This window comes from Dipteris shenzhenensis, chromosome 29 (genome assembly GCF_047967505.1).
Source record: "Dipteris shenzhenensis isolate YYH24624 ecotype China chromosome 29, Dip_SZ_1.0, whole genome shotgun sequence".
Lineage (NCBI taxonomy): Eukaryota > Viridiplantae > Streptophyta > Polypodiopsida > Gleicheniales > Dipteridaceae > Dipteris > Dipteris shenzhenensis.
Window position 1 is genome coordinate 22,736,897 of NC_141624.1, and position 13,867 is coordinate 22,750,763.

Below are 13,867 nucleotides of genomic sequence, written 5' to 3' on the forward strand. Positions count from 1 at the left end.
GCCTTGAGTGTAGGAGAAGGCGGCGGTGACATGAGGGAGTAACATTAAAAAGTGGGGAGGAAAAGGGCAAGAAGAATGTGGGTTGGGGTGGCTGTGGCTATCGTATTTAGGATGAGAAATAGTAGGCCTATGAAATGTGAGGTAATGGGTTCAACGGTAGTTGTGTTAAGAGTGGGACACAAGAGGGAAAAGTAGCTGACAATGTGCTAATAGTGGGATACAGAAGGGCTATGAGGGGTGATATGGTGACAAGGGAATGGAGGGCTCGGTAAGCAAGGGAAGATGAAGGGGCATGTATTAGTTTGAAGAGGGCAATAAGGGGTAATATGGCAACAAGGGGAAGGGGAGAAGCAAGGGAAAGTATGGAAAGTACATGAATTGAGGACGATGAAGGGGGGATGCACATATAAATATATATAAAAACAAAAAAGCAAACACAAAGATGGATAGGGACATGGACATAGACACAAATGCACGCGCGCGAGCACACACACACAAGGGGAAGAGAGGGACACAAGGGGAAGAGAGGGGGAGGGGGATTTGTTTAGTTTATCTTGTATGGGCAAAAATAGACACAAACAGAGACACATACGTGGAGCACACATGCATGTGTGCGTGTACACACATACACACACACACACACACACACACATTGAAGGGGAAGAGAGGGGGAGGAGGGATGCGAAATTAAGAAAAAAATTTATGTGGTGTGTATAAAGAACTGGCTATATGAATTTGGGTAATGTACTCGGTAGGCTAAGAATTTAGGTGTACATGATAAATAAGGATGTTTTCAGGAGAGGAGGGAGGGAAGGAGGGGGGAGAATGGTAGGTGTGTATATTCAAACATGATTTGTGAATAACAATAATTCACCCGCAATGTTCCCAAGAAATATTTTTTGAAACCGATACAAAAACCTGTAACTTTTGAATTTTACTTAGAGAGGTTTCTTTAAAGTTTTCGGAAGTGTTTTCACTGACTCGGCCTCGAAATGTACTTGGAGTTGAGATCGGGGAAAAAAAATGGAGGTGAGATTAAATGAAACATGGGTTTTCTAGAGTGGAAGAAAAGTGTCTAGGTAGGAGTGTGTGTGAGGGAAGAAGGGAAAGTGAGGGGTGAGGGGGTGGGCTTAAAGAAATGAAGGAAAGATGGTAGAGTTAGATGGGCAAATGCATGAATGGGAAGATCTTCAAATGGGAGATGAAACCACTAACTCAATCACTCACTAAAACACACAACAAATCACTCACTCAAGCTCACTTTTTGTTCATTCACTAGAAACTAGAAGGCGACAATTCTCCTCCTCATAAACTAAGTCTCTCCTTCCCTTCCATCTTCTCTTTCACGAACATATACAAACACACACACACTCACTCTCTTCGCAGCTTCCGAGCTTCTCCCCCCTCGTCATGGGTCGTCCTCAACGCTTCCGTGGTGTTCGCCAACGCCATTGGGGCTCTTGGGTCTCCGAAATCCGTCACCCCCTCCTGTAACCAGCTCCCTCTTATTGCCTCCTCCTCCTCCTCTCTTCTGCATCGTTCTCTCTTCCTTCTTCCTCCTCTTTTTTTCTTCCATTGCCCCCTCCTTTCTTCCTCCTTCCTTCCTTGCCCAACTTCCTAGTCCCTTCACCACCCTCTTTGCGCTTTTAGTCACGAATTTGCCCTCCCATTTCGACTGCTCCCTCCCAAGCATTTGCTCTCTTCCTTCTTGGATCTCTCACCTTGAATTTTTCCTCTTATATTAACGGTTATTGGCTGCTTTCATCCTTTCGCTGTTTTTGGCTTGCGTTCCGCTGTCTTTTGTTGTAACTTCCGAGGTCCCTCGAAGCTCAACGAGGTCCTCCACTCGAACGCGCCGTGTATTTCATTACGTCCCCATATTTTTTCGAGGACCAATGTCTCACGTTTTGCTGCCATATATTTGTACTCCCCTTGAAGAACTTCGAAGAGGAGCACGTCCATTGTCCGTCCTTTCGTCATGCAATACCGCATGCAGCCACATGCCTTCTTACATGTTTTTCACAAATGCTGAACTGTTTCTCATATTCTCTTCACTTTCTGCAATTGCTTGATCTGTATTAAGATGTTGAAAGGCGCAGTTCTTCTATTTTTCATTGACTAACTTTTGATCACACGTGAATGGTTCAGGAAGACGAGAGTATGGCTTGGAACTTTTGAGACTGCAGAGGACGCGGCTAAAGCCTACGATGAGGCGGCACGCTTAATGAGCGGGCCTCGAGCAAAGACCAACTTCCCGCTTGATCCAAAGGCGCCTCTACCTGCTACGTCGCTGCTTTCTTCCACACTCGTCGCAAAACTCCAACGTTGCTATCTTATGTCTCTCTCGGAGGTTGGAGCATCGGGGAAAAAGGATTCAACACCGGGGCATACGCAGTCGCTGACATGCCTGCGCCTGGACCCCGAGAAGTCCAATCTAGGTGTATGGCAGAAGAAAGGAGGAAGAGACTCCAAATCCAACTGGGTAATGACATTGCAGTTAGATAATAAGGTTAAAGATGATAACAGCCACATTGCCCCAGCAAATAGAACACGGGACAGGGAGAACGAGGACCTTATCGCCTCGCAGATGATAGAGGAACTGCTCGGGTGCAATTCTGCTCTCACGAAGGTTCCCTCCCCTTCGCGCAGCGGCATCAGCAGCGCAAGCTCTGATTCCGCAGTAACATCCGTTCAGTATACACAAGGAATGGCACCCACGGCATTCTTTTGCCCGTCCGATTCAGTATCGACTTCGCCGGCTCTGGAAAATGAGCTCTGGAATAGCAGAGAACCTTTGGTAGAGAATGGTTGCAACTGGTTTTTTGATAGTGCGGCGTTCTTGCAAACCTTTTAATTGCAAGCCATAGAATTTGCCGCATTATCCTCATGCTCTACAAAGAGGAATGTTGGATGCATCGTTTCTCCACGCTTGCGTCCAATGCCGATACATATTATTGACGGAATCTCAGCAAAGTCACGATGTCACACACTGGCTAATGACCTTAACAAGACTTCAGGAGAATTCAGGCAGTCAAAATTAACAGTAGATGTATTGCATACTATCGTATCTCATAATTGATATAGAAGTCTAGTATTACACTAATATAGGATCTTAAGACTACACTACAAGTATACCCGAGATCGATCGAGTTGTATAGATGGGCTTGTTCTGGCTCAATTTTGTAAGCTGATAGACCACATTCCTCATACAAGACGGTGATACGTTCACCTGTAAATATGTAATGCAACTCGATGTGAATCTCTCATCAGGACATGTTTAACATTTTGACGTAATACAACAAGATTGCGATCTCATGTGGAGCGATCTTCTTGCATTGTGTTTCGTGAATTCTTGCTATTTGTGCTTCGGTTTGTTGCAAGAAGTGCAAATTGCCGGCTATTTGTGCTTCGGTTTATTACTGTAAGTAGTGGTGGCAGCCAAATTTCGGGCGGGATCAACGCGTTGCTTGTCTTGATGGAACGGAGACTTCTAGTTACGCTCGTATTTTCTCAACTTGATTATTTGTTGTTTGTCGTTATTCTGCGACTCCGTTTTAAGTTCGGAGTGTCTCTGCCCCGGGAACGAACGAAATGCCAAGGCGGTTGCACAATAAATAAAGACTCCGCGTCCTTCCTGCGAGGTGTTCTTTAATAAAAACGAAAAAGAGACTTTATCCGCTTTTGGATGCGGGCATTGCGGGGCGCACTGCGGGGCATCCGGGGGAGGACGAGGGGTCTAGAATAAATATGGGGTAACTTCAACGATTCAAGGTTCGGATGGGCAGTCGACTTTCCGTTTTAAACCATGAAGCACGGGAGCAAGGAGCAAGGGACGGGGTGGGAAAAGCAGTAAATGACAGCGTATAAATCGAACCGACAGAAAGCGGATGGGATGAAGGAGAGGTTAATGGAGCGAGGAAAAAACTGCTGAAGGATTGCTGGCGAGCAGCCATGAATTCTGAGTGTGAATCTGTGAGCAGCTTTTGATTCTTGAATGATCAAGACGACGAACGTTTGATGTTCTCAAAGTCGCTGACAGTTTCTTAGAAATCGCTTGACTTTGTGAATTCAACTGCATTTCACTCCCACACATGCTGCACGTGTGTCCCCCCTTTGTACACGCTTCTCCCTCGTGTGGGTGTTTTTCAACCCTCGTTTGAGCAGATCTCTCCTTCCTTTCGTCCTACGTCCTACTCCGTCCATCATAAACTGTCTCTTTTGCCTACTTCCAAACTTGGGGTCACAATAAAAGTCTACCGAGGCACGTTTTAGACCAGGCCGACGGCCTGATAGGTTCGTCGGTGTGGTGGTTCACACCATCTTGTGAAAAACTCTTATACAAGATGAGCCCTTTTTTATATAGCGACGGCTTATTGGCTTGGTGGCTGAGGAGATGAGTGCAAACCTTGCGGCGCACTTGGTTCAATACCCAGTAAGGGTCTTTTGTGGGTCAGAATTTTCAAAAATCCATTGCTTGCCAGGCAGCCCTCTTACACCGGACATCTTTTTTTCCTTCGAGCACTGGTCCCATGACTTTGATTGATCCAAGTGGGACAACGCCCCTACAGCTTTCTTTTTGGAAGTCGTCCGTTAGCCTAGTCTGACCGACCTGAATTTGCAGAGCGGTGGCACTCAAGTAGTTAGGTCATTCGCTTACCTACGCTGGCTACTTAAGTTCCAATCCCTTGGGATTTTCCTCTACTGCATGTCGATGTAGGGCACAGATTCTTGGCCCCTCATAGTTGGCGATGGGTGTGTGAGTGGGTGTGTGTTTCTAGAAAATAAATGATAATAATAATAATTAAAAGTTTTGAATTTGTTAGCATTGATCCCTCTTTTTAAAAGATAAAAAATAAAATGCCCAAGGAAGACTAAATATACAACATTGCTCTCACTTTTAACATAGAGCCTCTCTCTCTCTCTCTCTCTCTCTCTCCCTCCCTCCTCCCCTTTTGTTAAATTGTTGTTGCATCTAGTTTTAATAACGCTCTTCATTCTCACCATGCACCTTTTGTTGTATGCACAAGTGACACTCTTGTGGAGAGTCTGCAAGGGCATACTCTTATGGTAAGTGTTGAGTGGGCAACCAATTGGTATCGATAACCAGTTAGACAAGGCCAAATGGTTACTAGGAACACCCTAGACCTCTCACAAGTCTCACCATATGGTGACCCTTTGCCCTCAGCACATGTGCAAGGGCCTATTCTTATGGTGAGTGTTGATTGGGCAACCAATTGGTATCAATAACCACTTAGATAAGGCCAAATGGTGACTAGGAACACCCTAGACCTCTCACAAGTCTCACGATATGGTGACTCTTTGCCCTCACCACATGTTTCCATAATACAAAGTGAAGAGTTGGAGGTGCCATGTGTAACCATGCCCTAATATTTTGATGGTCTTCAATAAATTTGGGACACCTTTGGGATGTAATCCATGATGGTCGTTCCACAATTGCCCCCCTTAGAGCTTATACACACAATGAGCCCAGGGAGTTCACGACATAATATGTAAGATAGCACGTGAGCTCGATAGAAGGGGTTTTATTTTCTTATGGAGCTACAGGAAATACACATATAGAGGGGGTATAAGGGGTACTTAAAAGCTCTTTTCTTGAACACACGTGATATAGGGGTTTACACATAGTGGACTCCCCGGGATAATGAGGTTAGTTTATCATACAACAACACCCATCTTGCCTAGCTACCTTTATTTCAAGCTCTTGAGTGTGCCAAAGGGGTTTTGATGCATTTAAATCCTAAATGTCATTTGTATTCAGATGACATTTAATTGGAACCTCGTATCTATAAAAGTTATGACTTATAGAAAGTCTTGACCTTCTCTTAAGAACTTATTGCATGTTGTTATAAGTCAAATCTCCTATAATACCCAAATAGAAAACTTTTATCGAGCCTAAGTGCTATATTTACATGTGGGCATGCAAAAAGATATCAAGCACCCTGGTACCATAATGGTGTCAATCTTATACATTACTGGTGGTCACCATGTAGATTTAAAGATACAAATACTACTATTGGAGACACATACATCTACATAAAATGCAAACATGTAACTTTTAACTTTAATGGAAAAGCCAAATTTGCCATTAGTCACCAGGTAGCCACAACGATCACTATTAATTTCATACTAACTCTCAATGGCAAATGGTTCCAATTAGGATTATTGTGCTACTACTTTGTTTTACAACCAAGCATAGTGTTTCATGCATTGTGAAGGGTTAGAGCCTAAGTTCTCCCTAAGTTACATTAATTCCACTATTATTAGAATCCAAATGTGGCTTCAACGGGCATGTGTGATCATGTTCCTAAGTTAAAATTTAGCCATTTTAAAGAAACAAGATTTATGGAAGTTGCTTATGTTTCCTTAGTATTGTTATATGATAGAGGCAATATTACTAGCATGATATAATATATTATATCTAGAGACATGATGATTCTACTTTCAAAACAACTAAAAGCTCTTAAGACATCTCCAATCCTTTATCTACTAGAAATGTCTCCATGGCACTCATCGAAGGACAAGAGGACACATCACATCCATTTAATAATCCAAGCTCAAGGCACAAGCATCTCTCTTACTTCAACATCATCGACACCATTTGATAAATATTTTAGGTTTTATTTTCCTGTAAGTATCCAACAAGGTATTGGTTGGTTTTTTATACCGATTTTGATGAAACTTATAAAGTTATTATGATAATTTTCTTTCTAACTATGGAAATGTAAGTATTTGTTTCAATATAGGACCATCGGTGTAAATGCCAATTGTCAATGCTGTATTTAAAATTACCCATATTATGGTTAGTATTAACATCAATCTAATTGCAATATTGTTGTTGTATAATAGAAATTAGCATTGGCATTATCATTGGCCATTGATGCTATGGTAATGCACAAAACCACATTTTGTGAGATAGAATGGGGCTACTAGAACAACCTTAAGGCCCATTCGACCCCATTCGATAAGTCAACATGCACATAAGCAAAGTGCTTTATGATATACAAAAGTTATGAAAATAGTAAAGCAAGTTGTAATATAAAACATCTTTGGCATGCAAATACAAAGACATAGTCCCATAATAACTTGGAAAGGTGAGATTTGACTAATTGAAGGGGGAGATTATTTATGTATTTAATATATCTAGAACTCCAAGGCATAGTCATGATTATTTGATCAAAGGGAGAGAGCGATTAGTGCAAGACATAGTCCCACAGTAATGGAAAAGGCAACAAAATAACCGTTGAAGGGGGAGAGTGATTTATGGATATAATATCTCTAGAACTCCAAGGTGTAGTCACGATGATTTGATCAAAGGAATCTCGATGTGGACCACGTATGACTTCTCTAGATCTGAAGAATGCTCAATGAGACTTGATGTGGACCACTCATGACGTCTCTAGACATAAAGAATGCTCAATGAGACTAATATTCAGTGTTTAATTTATATGCGTTATAAATTTATGATGAAATCTTCGGAGGCTTCATGAATTTTTATTCATATAGGTTTTTCAACAAATGTGTATCATTCTCAATGTCCAGTTTTTGATGATCAATTGGAGGCATCACACTGTCAAAATTTGAATATCATATCTGAAATTCATGTTCGATACCTTCCAATAGACCATGCTATGCAAGACCTGATCATTTGTTCTAGACTATCTGACTTAAAAGAAATTGATGATCTTGCATTATGGAGAGAAAATTGAGAGTATCCACCACCCTAGGTGAAGAGGCTATCCATCTTCCATGAGCTTTCTAGTTATTAGGATCAATTACATATCAATCACCTTTTAGATCTTGGCATGCATATTTTCAAAAGTGTGGGTTCTTCCATGTGAGAGCATTTGGTTGGTAAGAGAGACACATGGGTAGCATGAGAGGAGTCAGCAATGGACAACATAAGGGAGTTGTGGCCACATAGCATGGTAGTACAGTTTTTTTTTGCTTGGTAAGAGAGACACTTGGGTAGCATGAGAGGACATAAGAGCAACGAACAAGATCAAGGAGTTGCAGTGACATAGCATGGATATAGAGCTTCTATTTTGAAGGCACAGTGGATCTTCACCAAGAGTGACGAGGAAACTATGAAGAAAGACATAACACTCCTTTTGAAGGTCAATGGGACACATGCATTGCTTAAATTAATATTTACAAAGAACAATGAGATTAGCAACCTCAAGTCTCATGATCAGCACAAGTTCTTGTAGGTGTGCTTGTCTTATCATTTCTTGCTTGGTGATGACAATATCATTATCACCTCTCTATCATTCTACTCACCTAAGTTTTAATTATACTATGTCATTGTTTTGTAATCTCTTTGGACTTTTGCAATTACCTTCATTACAAAAAATTTGGACTCAAAAAGGGCACTGTAAGAGAACCCTTGGGTTGGTGACATGGAAGGACAAGGTAAAATAAAACTAAGTAAAATATTGGCTAGTGCAGGGCAATAGAGTATTGGAAATGGCTTGACTTTCCTATTTCTTTATTCAATGGGCCAAATATTGATGTAGGCCTCCCACTTTCTGCCTCAACTCTCCCATCACGTTTTTTAATTGTAACCAAACCGGAAAACCTAGTTTCTCAACCAAACTTGCACCATTTTCCCTCAAACCAAATCCTCCCATCTAACTACCACACACATCTCATTCTCACTAATTTCTCTTCCCTCTCCCTCATTTTTGAAATCCATTTCAAAGTAAATCCTCCCATCTAACTACCACACACGTCTCATTCTCTCTCATTTCTGCAACCCAAAACATCGGAGGAGGCCGCCTATTAATAAGGACTGATTTCTAAGCTCCATTTCAAATTTTTCTTGCTCCAACCCTGTTTTTAAATCTCTGCCTTTCTTTTGAGCGGGAAGCTTCTTTCTCTATATCAGGGGATGGAATCTCACAGCAAAATCTCATCATTTTCCTTCTTTACTTGCATTTCCCTTCCATTTCACTTTCATTCCTTCAAAACCTTGAAGATTTTCAAATGAGATACACCCTGCCTTCTTCTTGCTAGGGCATTTTTCTTTCAAATCCTGCCACTTCTTCTCTCATCTAAGATTCTCTTGTGATCTCAAATCATTTTTGTGCACATACTGACAAAGTAGAATCCACAGGCTGATTTAAATTGAGAGGCAGTACCATCTGTGAAGAGATTGAAAGAGAAGGAAGGAGTCTCATTGCAGCTTTCTCACATACACAATGGGGGAATATACACAAAGGTGGAGGCTGAAAACAGTTTTCCTCTTCTTAGTTGTGAAAGCCAAAAGAACTCTAAGTACAAAAGAATAGGTGAACCCTATATGTGGGTCTCAAACCAAACTCAGCTAACTAAGGTGGCATACTAACTGAGCCACTAACTAGAGTACATAAAAATAGCTGTCATCCAGCTATTATTCATGGGCGGTGTACCAACCGCGTTTGGAGCTAACAAGTCGGTGACATAAATGCACAACAGTCACCCTGGCATATCACGAGTGGAGCTCGATATCTCAACACTCCCCCTCAAGCTCAATCCCAATTCTTGCACACCAAGTAGGTCTCTAAACTTGCGCAGCTTCTCTGAACCCAATGCCTTCGTGAATATCTCAGCTACCTGATCCTCTGTGCTGACATAAACTACATTAATAAAACCTACTGGAACCTTCTCCTGCACATAGTGATAATGCACCTCAATGTGCTTTGTTCTAGCATGATATACTGGGTTATTTGCCAAGTGTATACTGCTCATGTTGTCACAATAAATGACAACTGGCCCATCTGTAGACTGATGCATATCATAAAGTAGCTTATGCAACCAAGCTACCTCACATGCAACCATTGCTGCACCACTGTACTCAGCCTTTGTGCTCAACAAGGCTGTTGTAGACTATTTCTTGCTACTCCAAGTGACTACAGCACTCCCAAAAGAGAACATATATCCACTTGTAGATCATCTATCAGAAATACTACCAGCCCAATCAACATCAGTGTATCCATGCACCTGTATATGAACCCCAGTCTCATAAAATAGTCCATACTGCAATGTGGACTTCACATACCTCAGTATGTGTCTAGCCACATCCAAATGTGGTTTCCTTGGAGCCTGCATAAACTGACTTACCAACCCAACAACATAGCTCAAATTTGGCCTGGTAATAGTCATATAAATCAAACTTCCTACTATGTGTATGTACATAGTAGGGTCTTCCAGAAGCTCACCTGCATGTGCACTCAACTTCACATTCTGCTCCAAAGGAACTAAAATAGGCTTACAGCCTGCCATCCCATATTTGGACAGCATGTCCAATCCATATTGCCTCTACAAGAGCCATATCCCACTTGTGGATCTAATCACCTCAATGCCCAAGAAGTAACGCAGCTCTCCCAAATCCTTCATCTCAAACTTCCACTTCAATTGCATTTTCACATGAAGGATATCTTCATCACTATCACCTATGATGATCAAATCATCAACATAAATGACAAGCAACATAATGCCTTTCTCTGTTTTTCTCACATAAAGTGAGAAATCTGCCTTGGAAATCTGAAAGCAAATAGTGACAAGATACTGTCCTATATTGTCAGACCATGCTCTGGGTCCTTGCTTCAAGCCATACAAGGCTTTCTTCAACCTGCAAATAAACTCAGGATGAACAGCATGAACATAACTTGGTGGCTGCTCCATACCTCTTCTTGCAAATCACCATGTAAGAAAGCATTCTTTAGATCCCTACCATAGCAATGACTGCTCTTATGGTTGCCATCCTTGCAACTGGACTGAATGTTTCTTCATAATCAATGCCATATGTCTGTGCATACCCCTTGACAACTAATCTTGCCTTGTATGTATTCAAAGAACCATCTACATTGTGCTTCACCTTATAAACCCACTTGCAGCGAATTGCATTCTTGTCTTTAGGCAAAGGCACCAATTCCCATGTAGCATTTGCTTCCAAGGCATCCATTTTCATCCATGGCTTTCTCCCATTTTTCTTTTTCCATGGCTTGCTCAAAAGAAGTGGGTTTTGGTTCATGTATCACTTTGACCATATAGGCATAGTGAATGGTTGTAAATCCATCATATTCTAGCCTATCCATAGGATACCTAGCTCTGGTAGACCTGCACAAAATAGGCTCACTACCAAGTGCTCTCAAAACATCCCTTGTCTTTCTTACTCTAGGTGTAACAACAGAAGGAATACCCAACTCATCATCAAGGCTCTATCCTGAGCCACTGGATTCACTATCCACATAAGAGACGTGCATTCACATCAACCATGGGCTGATCTACTTTCTCTTTTCCTTTTTGTGATACTTGCATACCACTATTTGCATTGCTTTGAGGAAATCCTCCTGATCTCAATCTCCCTGTCCATGGCGAAGTATGTGAACCACTGTTAGATGACACTACAGGTCCACTAATATTTTGTGATTGCTACTGTGAATTCTGTGCAGCATTACCATTTTGTGCATCTACATCATCAATCACATTTATTGGTTCATACCAGCTTCTCATCTCATAAAAAACAACACCTCTGCTCACTATAAACTTACGTGTTGAGCATGGCGCGAGATACCTCTCCAATATGCATGTTTTTCCTTTCTGCAAGTCCATTTTGCTGTGGGGTATGACTGCATGAATATTGCTGCTTTATGCCATGCTCCTGCAAGAAACTTGCAAACTCATTTAAGAGGTACTCTCCCCCTCCATCTGACCTTAGGCATTTTATTTGTAGGCCTATTTCTTTTTCAACCATAGCTTTAAAAGCTTTGAAATGCCCAAACACCACTTTTCTTTTTCATAAAATACCCCCATTTTTTTTTGCTATAGTCATCAATAAAAGTGACAAAATAGTGACAGCCTCCAATAGATGCAGCTTTAGTAGTCCACACATTAGAGTGGATTAATTCCAATGGCCTCTTACTCTCTTGAACATGTCTAAGAAATGGTTTCCTTGCCTGTTTTCCAAATTGACAGGCTTCACATACCTTATGCATTTCTGCAACCTTGAACTTAGGCAATCCTGCAATAATATTTTGGGCCTGCATTAATTTAAGTCGCTGTACATTAACATGACTAATGTGTTTATGCCAAATATCAATATCTGCAACTACACTGGTCCCATGTGCAAACATTGCTGCACTCAATTCAGGCATGTCCGCATCTAACGTAAACATCTTGCCCTTCTTCTTCCCTTTTGCTATCAAGCGACCTTTATTTTTCATATTCTCAACAAAGCATCCATGAGGATTAAATCTGACCTGCAAGCCCTGCTCAACCATTTGACCAACAAAAACCAGGTTCTTGGTGATATTCGGGACATGAAATACATCAGACAGGAATTTGTTTTTTCCATCCTGCATAGACAAAGGAATTTTACCAATCTGCACAATAGGATGTGCAGTATCATCACCCGTCTCCACAAATCCTGGTCTTTCCATTTTCCTTGCATTGTGTATCCATTCTGCATGACCTGTTATGTGGTTTGACGCACCTGAGTCAACATACCACACATCATTGCTTTCTTCTGCACTTGTCACAGAATTGGTCATGTGCTGCACCATAAACAGATGCTCATTTCTACCATCACCGTGTCTACTAGAGGATGCATAATTGCCTTGCTGCAATTTTCCAGTCATGATGTCATTATGCTTTTTATAGAAGTCTTTAACTGTATGACCCATTTTACCACAGTAGTAGCATTCAACATTGTTGTTTGCATTTTGGCCTCTCTGCCATCCACCACAACCTCTTTGGCTCCCCTTGCCTCTAAAGTTACCACGTCCTCCTCCATAGGACTAGTTTTCTTGAATTTGCTGCATATTTTGATTTCTGCCACGGCCTCCAAATCGGCCTGCTCTACCTCTGCCTCTACCTCTTCCAGCATTTGAGTAGAAGACAGCTTCTTTTGATACACCACCATTTCTCTGCTCTTCAGAAATTAGAAGAGCAATCAACTCCTCAAAATCAAGAAAATTCTCACAGACGGCAATGGATGTCCGGAATTGTGCATAATCCTTTCCTAGACAACAGAAACTAAATCATCATCTTCCACTGGCGACCCAATAGAAGCAAGTGCATCTGCAATCTTCTTCACCTTCATGTGGTAGTCATTGAGGCTCATATTTTCTCTCTGCACATTATGCAACTCCTGCTTGAGCTGCATTTTCTAGGCTTGCGTATTTGTGCTATTCATTTTTGTCAAAGTATCCCATGCCTCCTTCGGCATGCTTGCATCCTGAATATGCACAATCATAGAATCTGAAATACTGATAGACAACTAGTACATAACTTTTTTGGCTCTCTCATGCCAGCCTTTAAATGCCTGCAACTCCTGTTGATTGGGAACATTAGGAATAACTGGTTCTTGTTCAGCTCCAGTAATGAACTCCCAATAGCCTTTTCCCTTAAAGAAATTCGTCATTCTAAACTTCCATGCTTGGAAGTTGTTCTTGTCAATCTTTTCAGTGACAATCTATGAAAGAGCATCAGATGCCATTATAGAACACTACAAAATATTCTGTCACTACAAAAAAACAAAATTTCTGCCTCACAAGGGCAAATCTGCAAAATTGACAAGAGTGGTATTTGACCACATAGTCACTTCCTAGTGACGATTATGCATCAACAGGCAATAAGAATGATTCTGTCACTCCCAATATCTCTATGCACAGGCATACGATGTAATTTCTGCAATAACTTTTCACCGACCCGTAGAATAGTGGTCGCACAGCAAAAACAGGGCACTTTCCTGAGTGCCTGTGGAAAACTTCTACCACCAAAACGGGCCCCGAAATGGCCCCGAAACTGCCCTCTCGCCACACCGCGAAGGGTGTCCCAATCTAAGACAGTGCACTCTTGCACTTTC

General features: G+C 41.6%; 1 protein-coding gene across 1 annotated transcript; it reads left to right on the forward strand.

Annotated features, from left to right (window-relative positions):
* The first annotated feature begins 1,368 nt into the window (after nucleotides 1-1,368).
* On the forward strand, nucleotides 1,369-3,184 carry LOC147882597 (ethylene-responsive transcription factor WIN1-like). Its single transcript, XM_087400887.1, has 2 exons — nucleotides 1,369-1,490; nucleotides 2,149-3,184. The coding sequence occupies exons 1-2, from the start codon at nucleotides 1,411-1,413 to the stop codon at nucleotides 2,852-2,854; spliced, it is 786 nt and encodes a 261-aa protein (XP_087257013.1). The 5' UTR covers nucleotides 1,369-1,410; the 3' UTR covers nucleotides 2,855-3,184.
* The last annotated feature ends 10,683 nt before the right edge of the window (nucleotides 3,185-13,867 follow it).